The 13,524-nt window shown below is 47.3% G+C and overlaps 1 protein-coding gene across 1 annotated transcript in view; it reads right to left on the bottom strand.

Moving 5' to 3' along the window:
- The window catches only part of LOC111157040 (cordon-bleu WH2 repeat protein), a 184,277-nt gene that overhangs the window by 150,465 nt on the left and 20,288 nt on the right, over positions 1-13,524 (bottom strand). Inside the window, exon 3 of the mRNA XM_022518251.1 lies at positions 1,774-1,984. Within this exon, the coding sequence (XP_022373959.1) occupies positions 1,774-1,984 (211 nt within the window). The remainder of the gene's footprint in view (positions 1-1,773; positions 1,985-13,524) is intronic.

The raw sequence follows: 13,524 nt of genomic DNA, 5'->3' as shown, positions 1-13,524 counted from the left end.
CCTTTGTGCAAAACTCAGTGGGTTGTGGGGGAACTGCCATACTGAAAAGTGCAGGATAAACACCCGGCATAATACACTTCCTCAGAATCTCTCACCGAGGAGCTAACAGCTAAAAACACGGGGGAACGGACATTGTGAGGGGTCTGGGCTTATCATCGAACACATAAGCCGCCTTTCCAGGATCCCAAACAGACCTGAACACAAGGTGTTCACATAGATTTTGTGAAGGAAGATAGTTTCAAAGTGTCATGAACGATTCAATCTAAAGAAAAACCCTAAAAAAACAAGATATCAAAGTTTTAGTTAAGCAGCCAAAAGACTCACATAAATATATTAATATCTATGTAAATATATATAGTGTATATATGTCTGCATATACACATATATGTATATTACACGCACATATATTTAAGCTAGAAAAAAATAACAGACAGACAACATATGCATATAATAGCCATATAATGATGGGCACCATAATCAGAAAAAAAATCATTTTGACTAAACCTGATGCCAACTGTCTACTGATAAACTGGCCCATCAAAAAAAAATTAGTATGCCGAAGTTTCAGGCAGTCAACTTTTTCCTGGCCTTTACTGACAAGGCATCATCTGAGAATGCTGGACAGGGGCCACAGCAAGCCTGGGCTGAACAGAATCTCACTGAGGTGGATCCATACCCCATTCCAGAGTAGAGATGCCACCAGTTAAAATTTATTAAGCCCCCAAACGTAAAAATTGATAGAAGATGAACTGTTGGCCAAACTGCCATTTTTAGAAGCAGAAAAATCTAGTAAATATTCCCAAGAATCTAAAAGCTTTTATTTATCTTTTAAAAAATATTTTCTTTATTTATTTGACAGAGAGAGACACAGCAAGAGAGGGAACACAAGCAGGGGGAGTGGGAGAGGGAAAGCAGGCTTCCTGCTAAGCAGGGAGCCTGATGGGCTCGATCCCAGGACGCTGGGATCACGACCCAAGCTGATGGCAGATGCTTAATGACTGAGACACCCAGGCGCCACAAGAATCTAAAAGCTTTTAACTGGAGCTCGAAGATCCACAGCAAAGGCTTATGAAAAAGTACCATCAGGAGCTGGAGTTCATTTTAATCAAAAGTCAAAAGCCTGAGTTACATCTATATCTAAGATACGCTCCAAGTACAATGAGGAAACATTTCCCACGTCAGTTTCTCAAAAGGGACAACTCCTGTTACTCCTCTCTCTAGGAAGAAGTTCAGATCTTCCCCATTCCCCATGGCTTCCTTGGACAGGAAGACCTCCAGAATGGAAGGAGAATGGCTGTAACTAGTTCAACAAGGTAGTGGCTGGTTACCTGTGGTTATTTAAAGTTGAATTAATTAACATTAGATACAATTAAAGGCTCAGTTTCTCAATCACACTAGCTGCACTGTACCTGCTTAACAGCCTCATGAGGCCAGGGGTGACCTCTTTGGAAAGTTCAGAATGATAAACCATCTCCTTCTGTGTAGAAGGTTCCAAAGGCTACCTCTGCTCTAGACTGATTCCTCTTCTATAATATCCAAAGGAGCAAAGATACAACCATGAATATTATTGAAATCGGCTAATTTCCATCTTCTGAAAGAAGCTCAGTTTAGAGTCTAATTTTGGCTAGCAGGGAAGTAGACACTTCAACAGCTGTATGCTGTACACACATGTGACTCAGATAAGAGGGGTTCCACCAGCCCCCCATCTCAGCTCCTCGGCCACAGGTGTCTCATATGCCCTCAGATACAATGGGTCCCCCTCTTCCTACTGACCTCAGGTACCTTGGGTGGGGCAGGCTTCACCTTCTCTTCAGGAACTTTCTCTTTGAGAAACACAGTGTGCACATTCAGGGTCCCAACTAAAGTATTTGGCTTAAAACTCAAAGGCTGTTGGGTTTCGGAAGACCGGATCTCGAGGGCGTGGTGGGATGGGTTCAGGTGGTTCTGGAGACAGAGCTCAACCAGTAGGTCCATCATCGCATGGCTGGAAAAGGGAAACAGATCACATTAATTAGGAATGTTTTTGCCCTCCCCCTTCAGTCAACTGAGTAAGGGTCAAACCCACGCACCAGTAGGTGAACGAGCAAACTGGTCATGCATATGACAGGCAACCAGAGCTCATGGATCCCTGGTGTAGGAATGGACAGCGCTTCCCAACATCTCCAATACTAGTCAACAAAATGCCTGGAAGAGCAACCATCAGAGCTGGGACAAGAGTTGTTTGTAGTTATGTTCACAGCCATGTTGACTGGAGTCCTAGAAGGTTAATCAGCACACGTGATACTACTACTAAAGACTAAATTTTTAATGATTCAGCAATATAATGGCTCTTAAAAAGTGAAAAATTTAAAAAGATTTTATTTATTTATTTGAGAGGGAGAGAGAGAGAGACAGAGAGAGCGGGGGAGAGGGATGGGGGAGAGGGAGTCCCAAGGAGACTCCATGTTAAGCACAGAGGCCAACTTGGGGCTTGATCTCACGACTCTGAGATCACGACCTGAGCTAAAACCAAGAGTCGGTCGCTCAGCCAACTAAGCCACCCAGGTGTCCCCAGACTGAAAATTTTAAGTTGAAGACGATAGCTAAAAAAAAGTATGCCTTTTTAAAGACAAAAACCCCCAAACAAAAAAACAAAACCCGAGGAAAATGACCTTGCTTGGGTGTCAAAACTTGTCCTCATGCTCCCCGTCACAGAGAATTGCTTACCGAGGGAGGAGCATAACAATTCAGATCACTCTGAAGAATATCTTTTGCCTCTTTTATATCTCCCTGGCAGAAGGTTTTTATATTTAAAGCTGATCTCTCTTTCCCTAAATTTCCCAAGCAGTGGAGCCTACACCTCTCACAAAAGCATAGGTCTTTCCTGTGATCTATTTCTTAAACAGGAACTGAAATGACAACTATTTCAGGTCATAATTATGCTTTCCAGGTGCCTGGGGATGCAGGTGTGCAGATCACGGACTCGCAGTTCTTCTGTGAACACACAAGTGACAACTGTCCTGCTGCAGCCTGGGTACCTGTCACTCACCCCGAGGGCTGTGGGCTGCTGGGGGTAGTGGCTCCGGACAGGAGAAGCACAGTCAGAGACCCAAGCCAGAGAGAGTCCCCAAAGTACCCTACCTCTCATTCAACTGCTACAATTCGAAATTAATCTCAGATTGATAGAAAACAACTCAGCACTTCTGCGGGGTCTGGGGACTCTGATGGGGCATTTGTGGGGACCAAGGCAGTGCACACGCTCTCAAGGGCTCCAGCACACATGGCCATACCGGCTAATAACACTGGGAAGCCTGTACACTTTGAATCCCTCAACTCGGGGTGGGGTGGGGTGGGGACAGAAATCATCTTTATCCCAACCACAAGCTTAATGCAATGCAACACACAAGCTCTAAGATGTGAGGACATTCCTCTGAGGAGCCTCAGTAGAGAAAACAGACTTCTAACAATGCTAAGATGACTTCTACTATTGGTTACCGCTCCGTGTGTATCCATGAAGCCGCTCATGTGCCTCCCTTCTGTGCCACCTAGTCTGAGAGGCGAGGTCTCTGAGAAAAGGCAGAGCAGGCTTGGGACCCTGGTGCATCTGAGGCTCGGTTTGCACTGGGTAAACACACTCAAATAAACTGTCAAATGGGTATTTGAGTTACTCTTAGACAGGAAACCACAAAGAACACAAAAGCTACTCATGTTACTTTCTGTTCATTTAATACACTAATTGGTAACACATTTGAAACATCAAATTAGAGGCTCGGAAAGAGAGGGGCCAGCTCCAGGGGAGGGCGCAAGTTTCTCCATCATGGAGAACAACCCTGGCTCACCATCATGGAAGCCAGTAGTTATTGAATGTGCCAGCATACTGAGGTACCCATTTTCTGGCCCAAATAATGGGGTACCCAAATCTCTGTGTGTCTGGTGGATTTCCCCCCAACTCGCCTGATCCTTTCTGGCTTTCTCTACTTCATTTAATGCATGATGAGTTTCTTCCAGTGACAGTCGCAGCAGTTCGAAGTGGAAGTAGTTTCTGAACAAAATGTTTGGGGTGGGGAGGCGGGAGGGGAGGCACAAGGCGAAGTTCCCAAGCAGATGATTCTATGTGCTGGGGGACTATCTCCTCAAATTTACTATTAAAGAAAAAAAAAAAAAACCAGTAACAAAATAAAACCCCATAAGAGCATGATCATAAAACCCAACACCAGATGCCCGGCCCGGCCATGATATGTGCTTAAAGTGTATGAAGAACTCAGAGGCCATTACACATTCAACTTAGACAAGCAAATCGGACATCATCCTTTCCCAGTGGCAGGAACTCCAGCCAGGACAGAGGGGTTCTCACAGGGAAGTAAGGAAGTTTGGGGCTGAGGGGAGCTCAGGTTTTGGCAGTTGTCTTGTTCCCCTTCGGGCCACCTGCATCTGGGACTCCCAGAGGGGGGCTGCATCCTGACAGGACCGAACTTGGGCTGCACTTGAGAAGCTGGATACCCACCAGTCCAAACACGAGGACCTGGGTCCAAAAGCATGAGCTCATCTTCCAACACTTCCTGCAGGGTCGGCCACTTTGTGTGACCCTGCCCCAGGCTCATTTAAACCACCACCGGATTTACTACTTTTCCACTATAGGCTTTTAAGGATCACGCCCATGGAAAATGAGGTGGGAGGCGGGGCTGGCCTTATAGCCTCTGAAAAGAGGGTGGGAGGTGGGCTGGCCCACCCCAGTTAATCTGCTTTCTTGGCTGGCATTTAAAATGCCGTATTCCCAGGAGTACGCCAGTTCTTCCAAAGCTTCTTTGATGCCCCTGGAAAAATTTACCCACAAAGAGAGAGGAAAGGCAAAGCACAATGGCAGTGCCCCAAAATGGAGAGAGGTGCCACCTGTACGGATGGTAGAGGTCAGCAGCATCTCTAACTGGGTGTCAACGTGCACCCTCCACAGGGTGTCAGTGGGTCCCTATGCCCACAGGCCACAGGAAAGAACTTTCCAGAGAGTGGAAGACGTTGCCTGCTACGGACCCACACTCTCATCCCCTCCTGCGCCTGACCGCTCCTCACCTCGCACCTGCCCGTGAAAGAAGTGGCACGTGCCTCAGATCTGCAGGTCTGCACACACCAGCTCTGCTGAGGTTCCCATGGTGGCAGGGTGGTTCAGTGAAGGCCCCTGAGGGGAACTTCCTGGGACAGAGTCCAAGCACCACCCCCGCCCCCGCTTCTCAGACCTGCCTCCCATGCCTCAGTTTCCTTATTGGTGAGGGTATACAGACAGTGTCCACCTGCTAGAGACTTAAATGAATGAACACTTGAAAGGCAGAGAGCATAGTGCCAGGCATGGGGTAAGTGTGATGTGTTTGCGAAATACGTGAGTTCATTTGTTCCAGTCTTTTCTGTGTGGGGAGTCTGCGTGGTGAGATGTTTTACCTGGCTAAGAGCAGAGCATTCCCTGTCTGTACGTGGCTAAACCACCCCCCTCCAGCAAATACCAACATAGCTCACACGCTTGAAATAACATCCTTGAGACACTATACCATCAAATTCCCCCAATCTTACAATGAAAGAAAACAAGGCAACTAGACACCCTCTAGAACGTCAAAGAAGAATCAGGTGTATTAAGGAAGTTGACTAGACCATCCCTGCTAAGAACCTAACCCCCCGTTGACTGTATCTGGAGATGGGGCTTCTAAGGAAGTAATTATGGTTACATGAGTCACAAGGGCACTGATAGGATGGGATTAGTGTCCTTACAAGAAGAGACCCAGAGATCTTGTTCTGTGCACCCAAAGAAAAGGGGTCACATGAGCACATGGAATGATGGCGGCTGCCTATGAGCCAGGAAGACACCCCGGAAGGAAATCTACCCACTGGCACCTCGACCTTGGACTTACAGCCTCCAGAGCTGTAAGAAACCATGTCTGTTGTGAAAGCCCCCAGTGGTATTTTAAGGAAGCCTGAATACGACAAAAATAACCAACCTTTGAAGGCTTTCTCTCTCTCTGATTCCAAGTAATAAAGAGGAATTGACCACTCAAAACCACGTTGGTAGGGTTGAGTGGGTCATGAGGCGGATCTCTGGGGCTTTCTCTCCGAATTTCTCCTCAATATCCTTTTCCCCTCCAGACTCTTCAATCTGTTGTTCCCCAAAATGTCTCTTAAGTGCTCAGAATATAGGGGTACAATTTATTGGTATTTGTGGTGATCTCTATTTTTAAGTTTAAAAGTACATAATTTTTTCCTACATCTTTCTTTAAAAAAACAACAACAACAACAACACTATGACTGTCCAAATGTGTATAGACATCACGAAGCATTTTGGCAGGAGTCTGCGGCTTTGATAAGAAAAAGCTGCTCCTTTTTCCTGTGCATTTTTCTTTTTCTTCTTCTTCTTATTTTTTTTAATCCTCGCCGAGAGCTCGGCAGAGTGATGGTCAGCCTGTGCCTGCACCCCTGCCCCAAATGCAGAGGTGCTCGGGACTCAAGGAAGTGAGCAAGCTCTTGGGGACCACATGGCTGGGACAGGGAAGTCAGGGAGGGCACGTCCCATTTCCGTCAAGCTGGGCCAGATGACGCATCACCCCTCTCTAGGACATACTTCTGGCTAAACTGCAAAGCCTGCCTTCATTCTGACGCTGCAACCTCGACGCATTCCTACAGCCCTCTCCCTGCCATCGTGCCCGCATGACCCTGGGCTCCCTCTCAGGGACTGCGTGCTCATCCTGGTACATCAAGCAGAGCCCCGTAGGACCATGCCCTGCAGCTGGGGTTCTCAAAGATTAGCTAATCTGAAAGTTTGGGTGTGGTCAAAGTCCAATTGCTGGGCCTCTCCTCAAGGTTTCTGAGCCATTAGGACTGGTCTGGCAATTTGCATTTCTACCAAGTTCCCGGGGATGCAGTCGCTGTTGGTCAGGGACCTCGCTTTGAAAACTAGTTTAGTCCTTGCACTCATGAAATGAGCATTTCATGCATTGATTAGATAAATGGGTCCCTCGATGCTGAGTTGACATGTTACATCAAGGTAGCTAGTTACGGGGGTGCCTGGGTGGCCCAATCAGTTAAGCATCTGCCTCTTGTTGGTTTCGGCTCAGGTCAGGACTGTAGGGTCATGAGATCTAGCCCCTCATAGGCTCTGTGCTCAGCAGGGATTCTGCTTATCCCTCTCCCTCTGCTCCCTCCCCTGCTCTTCTGTACTTCTGGACATGATGTTAAAACGAACACACTTAATTTGCATGTTTAGTCCTTAGTTGTTTTTTTTTTTTTTATGTGGAACCAAGACCAATCAGTGGCCCCAAGCTGTAAGGCAAAATCTGGCTACCGAGTCAGAGCAGTCCTGGGAGAAAGTGGAGTCTCGCAGCTTTGTGTGGACCAGAGAGGCAACATATAGCATGATGTAAGCAGGGCCCTCCGAGAGGTGGCCCCTATGGACGAGGTCAGGGACAAAGGAACACACAGGCAGAAACACCCGAAGGACGACGGAGAGACTAGGAGATGGGGGAAGCCACAGGCAGAGAAGTCTGTGGGTCAGAGGCAGAGCTCTAGGCGCAAAGCTAGAGTCACAGACAAGAATCTGTCTCAGGGAAGCCTAAGCCGGGCTGTCAAGTGAGGCTGGAGGGAAGCAGACAGCTGCAAAATGACCAGGGTACCTTCATCCCACATATAAGTCAGAAGTCCAGTCATCAGGATGACAGCGTCCAGTCCCCCAATCCTGATGGCTCGCCCTCATAAAACCCAAATGCCTCTTGGGTCCAGACAGCCACCACGGTCTGCAAGAGTTCTCCGTACATGATCTAGCGAGAGACTGGAGTCTCTCTTAACTGGAGAGACCTGCCTTCCCTAAGGCATTCAGCTTTTCAAAAACTGCTCAGAAAATAATGGCAGTTGGAGCATCTTGAACTAGAGAGAAACGTGCTGAGGCTGGGAGCCTGGCTGTTTTCCTGGCCACGTGTGATGTCATGAGCTGTTACCTGGACAGGTGAGGACAGGTGATATCAACATGGGGTGCACACTGGGCAGACAGATTCCTACCATGGTAACTTGTGCTCTCGGTTAACCTTGACCCCACCATCTTTGACCTGCAACTTCAGAGTCTAGAGCCTCCTGTGTCCAGGTCACATGCAAGCAGACCTTGGCCGTGTGCTTCTCACTTGGCTGCTGGGCCAATGTGCCCTTTTGGGGCTTCTGGCAAACAGCTCAACTATCTTTAAAGTTAGGTTAGTGTTTATTTTAAATGTGCATGTGATATTTGGATGCTATTCTTTTTCTAAAGATTTATTTATTTTAGAGAAGGGGGAAGGGCAGAAGGAGAGGGAGAGAGAATCACAAGCCTACTTCCTGCTGAGCGTGGAGCCCCACATGGGGCTTGATCTCCTGACCGTGAGATCACGACCTGAGACAAAGTCAAGAGTTGGATACTTAACCAACTGAGCCACCCATGAGCCCCTGACACTATTTTTGATAGAAGAAAGACCACAGTCCCCTATATTTGAGGAACATTAATGCATTTGAGGAAAATTAATGTTCTGACATGTCAGTTTCTCCTTATGACTTGCCTGGCACTGGAACAGAGCCTTGTGTCCCTTGTGGCGTGCATAATTTTGTTTGATTGAGACCTGGGGAACTCGGGATGGCCCACAGCACACAGCCACCACCCAGTCCAGGCCCTTGTAAATCCCCTTTCTCCATTCATGCTCCAGTAGCACTGAATTCCCCATTTTTTGCACGAAGAAATGTCTTGCAAATGAGAATTATTTCCTTCTGCTGCTCTCCAGGATGTCTTCCTTCCAGTTGCTTCAGAAAAGCTAGGTGTTCGGTATGTATTTTGCTCAATGAATAAATGACTGTTTTCTTTCTTCTTTCTTCCTCCTTCCTCCTTCCTTTCCTTTCCTTTTCTCTCCTTCCTTCCTTCCCCTCATTTCCCTCCATCCTTTCCTTTCTTTCTTCCTCTTCCTTCCTCCCTTCCTGCCCCTCCTCATTTCCCTCCCTTCCTCTCCCTTCCTTCTCTTTCTTCCTTCCTTTTCACCTTTTCTTTTCCTTCCCCTCCCCTTCCTCCCTCCCCCTTCCTTCTTCCTTCCTTCCTTTTTTCTCTTTCTTTCGTAATCTCTCTGTCTCACTTTCTTTCTCTCCCTCCCTCCCTCCCTTCCTTCCTTTCTTTCATAGATATTAGGATCCACAAAACAAGAGCTCCCATCTCTATGACTAGTATCACACCAAATCCCAACCAGTAACGACACCTGCTGTGAGCTATTACATAGTGGGTTTAGCAAAGAACACAGCTTTTCACAGGAGCAGCGCACAGTTTACAACCTGTGGTCACCCCATCACCACATGATTTGCTCACAGCACAGATGCTCAGGAAGAAAATCCAGTAGCACCTGGAGTCTGATGATCACAGTCTGCACGTGACAGACATTCTATCACTGTCTTTGTTCTTGGGTTTCGCCCAAACAAGCAAGCAAACGAAGCCTTCATAGGGCAGAATCATTTCAGGGAGGCAGTTCCGAGAAGCAGCGAGCTAAGACCCGGATGGTCAAACACGTTCCCGGGGCTGACGGGAAGGTGATCCAATGAGACCCACTTCTAGCGGCAGTGACCACAGCGGGCTGTGTGTCCTGGAATGTTCTCTGAGAGGACTTCAGGGCAGTGAAACTCCTCTCTGAGGAACTACCGTGGTGGACACATATCCTTCTATGTGTGTCCAAACCCAAAGCACATACAATATTACGAGTGGACCCTGGTGTCACCGACAGACTCTGGGGGACGACGATATGTCTGTGCAGGTTCACCGATTGTAAGGGGTACCTTACACACATTGACACACACATCCTCTGCTGGGGGATGCTGATAATGGGGGAGATTGTGGGTTGGGAGGAAGGTATGTGGGAAGTCTCTGTACTTCCCTCTCATTTTTGCTAGGAAACTAAGAACGTTCTAAAAAAAAATGAGCTCTTCTAAAAAAAGATATTCTTCAAACAAAAATGTAAATCAAACGAAACCAAAGCAACCTGTCAGCCAGTTATTTCCAGAACAGTCTTCTCCTGGCCGACTCCCCAGCACCAGAAATGTCTTGTTTAATATCACCTCCTTAACTTGCTGAGTACCAGAGAAGATCAGGCTCCCTTCGGCTCTGGGAGCCTCGATAAGCAAGGGGCTTCACCGACACCTGGAAGGGGAGGGCGGATGAAGGACACCCCAGAGCTGCCAGGAGCTCACGGCCTCCCTCCCTTCCAGCGTGGAGCCAGAGAGCTCTCTCCGGAAGGAACGTGCAGACCCAAAACCCATGTTATGAGAGCCTGGGCTATCTGATAAGCTCCAGGACCTAAAAACTCCTGCACTGTTGTAAGTGTGTCTGTCGTGAAGAATCACAAGAATGAATACCAAGGGAGATTTCCTGTATTCTGCAAAGGAAATGTTTGCCTTTTCCTGCCCCAGCCCCTTGGGCATGCATACCAACTTGGACCTGACTACTTTAGCACAGCAAAAGACACAGCCCCAACACTCTAGAGACTGACACACTTTATGAAGCTCTCTTTTGCCTAAGGGCATTGTCTTTTCAAAGACCTTCTCTTTAAGTATGTCCCAACCCATGTGATGGAGTTGGTGGCCTCCTTCGACCATCCCCATGCGGCGCTGGTAATGCCATTCCTAATCCTATACCAGAGCACTTCCCTTAAGAATGGCCCAGAATATGGGGGCCCCTTGGGGGGCTCAATCGGACTCCTGATTTTGGCTAGATGGTGATCTCAGGCTCGTGAGGTCGAGCTCTGCGCTGGGCTCTGTGCTCTGTGCTCAGTGGGGAGTTGGCTTGAGTTTCTCTCGTTCCCTCTGTACTTCCCTCTTGCACTCTCTCTCTCTCTCTAAGGTAAATAAATCAATTTTTTTAAAAAAAGGCCCAAAACGCAGATTCTCAGGTCCTAATCTCTGTAAGAACAGACTGGAACTTATAAGTTTCCAAATCCCAAGGACACTTTAAAAAAGAAAAAAAAAAAAAATCAGTCCTATGCAGAATGCAATCCGCAGACGGCGATTACTAACGTTTCCTCTCAGAGAATCTTTCATATCAGGAAAAAGCACGGGTAAGGGGCTGATTATAAATGATCAGCTGCTTGCTTGTCTCATAAAAAGCTGGGCACGTTCTCTAATAAAACAGAAGAGATAAACCACATTGATTAGCAATTAGCAGATCTATTTTAAGCAAGGGTCGGGGACTGGCCTTCAGCCGGCTCTGGTATTATTAAAGAGTACGACACATGAAACCAAATCCCTCGGCAAGCGGCTGCTGAATCAGCACCAGCCACAGCGCCAACGTCCCAGTGAAGGCAGCTCCGGGGCTGCGGCTCGGACTCACTTAACCCTGCAGGCAGCCTGGGAGGAGGGATTAGAATTTACTGCTGGAGAAGAGGAAAGTGTTTCAATGCTGGATCTTTAAGAAGCTGCACGTTTTCTCATTGCTACATGGCCACCTTACAGAGTGGTAGCTTCTACTTTGTAAAGAAAAAGGAAAAATTAAAAAGATGGAATTTAAGAAAGTGTTCCGTTTGGAAATGGTTTTCAGGGTAATTGTCGTACTTGTCAGGAAAGCATTCTATCTCTGCATGCGTTTGGAGAACTGGGCCCAGGTACGAGCACATCGAGATGGGACCCACAAGGCCATTTCTTTACAAAATATGTAACTAGTTTGATAGTGACAGTGGTTTCAGGTGTGCACTGAGCTAGACTCGTCAGGAAGGACGCACTTAACATGTACTAATCATATCTCAATAAAACAGCATTTTTCAGTGTAATTAAAAATTGGGTTGGGGGCGCCTGGGAGGCTCAGTGGGTTAAGCCTCTGCCTTCAGCTCAGGTCATGATCCCAGGGTCCTCGGATCGAGCCCCACATCAGGCTCCCGGCTCAGCGGGGAACCTGCTTCTCCCTCTGCCTCTGCCCCTCCCTCGGCTCGTGCACATGCTCTCTCAAAAAAAATAAATAAAATCTTTGAAAAAATTGGGTTGAAAATATAGGAATGTTGACTAAACAGTCACTGGTCAAACTTCACGGACCTCTTAGTTTGCCAGCCTATAGAAACATGGCATGATTTTCAAGGTAAGGTTCGGTGGGAAAAGCATCCTTAGGACAAGGACTACTCTGCGAAGCAAAGAGACCAGAAACTCTCGTCACTTGCATTTCGCAAACCCTGGAAGCTCTGCCTGTAGAAACCGCCAGAGCCACCGGCTTCTGGGGGCTGCAAGGCCGCAGGCGGGGGGCCGGCCCTCATGGATATAGCAAAGACCAACTTCAGCTGCTTCCACCAGAGCCCTGCGGCTGGGACCCCAGCTACAGGAGGGGCCCCCGAGGGGAAAGCCCCACACTGGGCGGGTGGGTGGTTCCACCCTGGGAAACGGGCCGGCTTCACCTAGTGCAGGAGAAGACACCATACCCGACAACCCAACAGCCCCGACCCCAGCTATGTACTGAGGCTGGCAGCAAGCATCTGCCACGGGTTTGCGTAGCCCGTGGAGAGATTTATAAGACGTACATACCCCTTTGCACATCAAGTTGCCACCGTGAAACTTCATGATAAAGTTTAAATAGCATAACATTTCAGGGAGAATTCAAATCCTGATATTTTAAAATGAAGGGGCGGGGATTGGGAGGTTGGGGGAACCAGGTGGTGGGTATTGGAGAGGGCACGGATTGCACGGAGCACTGGGTGTGGTGCAAAAACAATGAATACTGTTATGCTCAGGGAAAAAAAAAAAAGAAGCTTCATAGAATGGTGGTTATGAAAGTATAAACCCTGCAGCCATCCTACCAGGGTAGAATCTGGCCCTGCTTCTAACCAAGACAGAGAACTCTGACAAGTTCTTTAACCTCTGAAGGGCTTGCTTTTCTCATCTATAAAATGAGTATAAGCTCATAGGGGCTTCGGAGAGTCGGTACTATAATGTATCTGGAACACTGTAAGTATTATGTAAGATTTATATTAAATAAAACTGTTGAAAATAAAAAAAAAGCCTTCCATTGTTCTCATCACAACCACCAGAATAAAATATAAGCACCTATGGTGATGTGATTTCCACCTTTATCCATTTTTAAAAATATTGGAGCAAACTGCTTTTTAAGAGTGAAATACACCTGGGGCGCCTGGGTGGCTCAGTCGTTCAGCCTCTGCCTTCGGCTCAGGTCCTGATCCCAGGGTCCTGGGATCTAGCCCCATATCGGGCTCTCTGCTCAGTGTGGAGCCTGCTTCTCCCTCTCCCAGTTCCCCCTGCTTGTGTTCTCTGTGTTAAACAAATAAATAACATCTTTAAAAAAAAAGTGAAATACATCTGATCATATCTTACTCTTATTTTCCAAGACATACGACCTCTATTCGCTCCTGCCTCAGAATTAGACAAACTATATTTTTACGCTGCAAAGTTTCCACAGTTGATCACTCCATCATACTCTATCATAAAAACTATATAAATGCTGAGATTTAATTTTCGTTTCCTGTGACTCTGGGAAAATGTGTTCTTACAGATCAAAGTATCAGGAACAACAGCTGTAGCACAAAATCGATC

The sequence above is a fragment of the Enhydra lutris genome, unplaced genomic scaffold, assembly GCF_002288905.1.
Source record: "Enhydra lutris kenyoni isolate GAN:26980312 unplaced genomic scaffold, ASM228890v2 scaffoldscaffold51, whole genome shotgun sequence".
In the NCBI taxonomy this organism is placed as follows: domain Eukaryota; kingdom Metazoa; phylum Chordata; class Mammalia; order Carnivora; family Mustelidae; genus Enhydra; species Enhydra lutris.
Note: the sequence above shows the minus strand (reverse complement) of the source record. Positions and strands in the feature narration are given on the sequence as shown.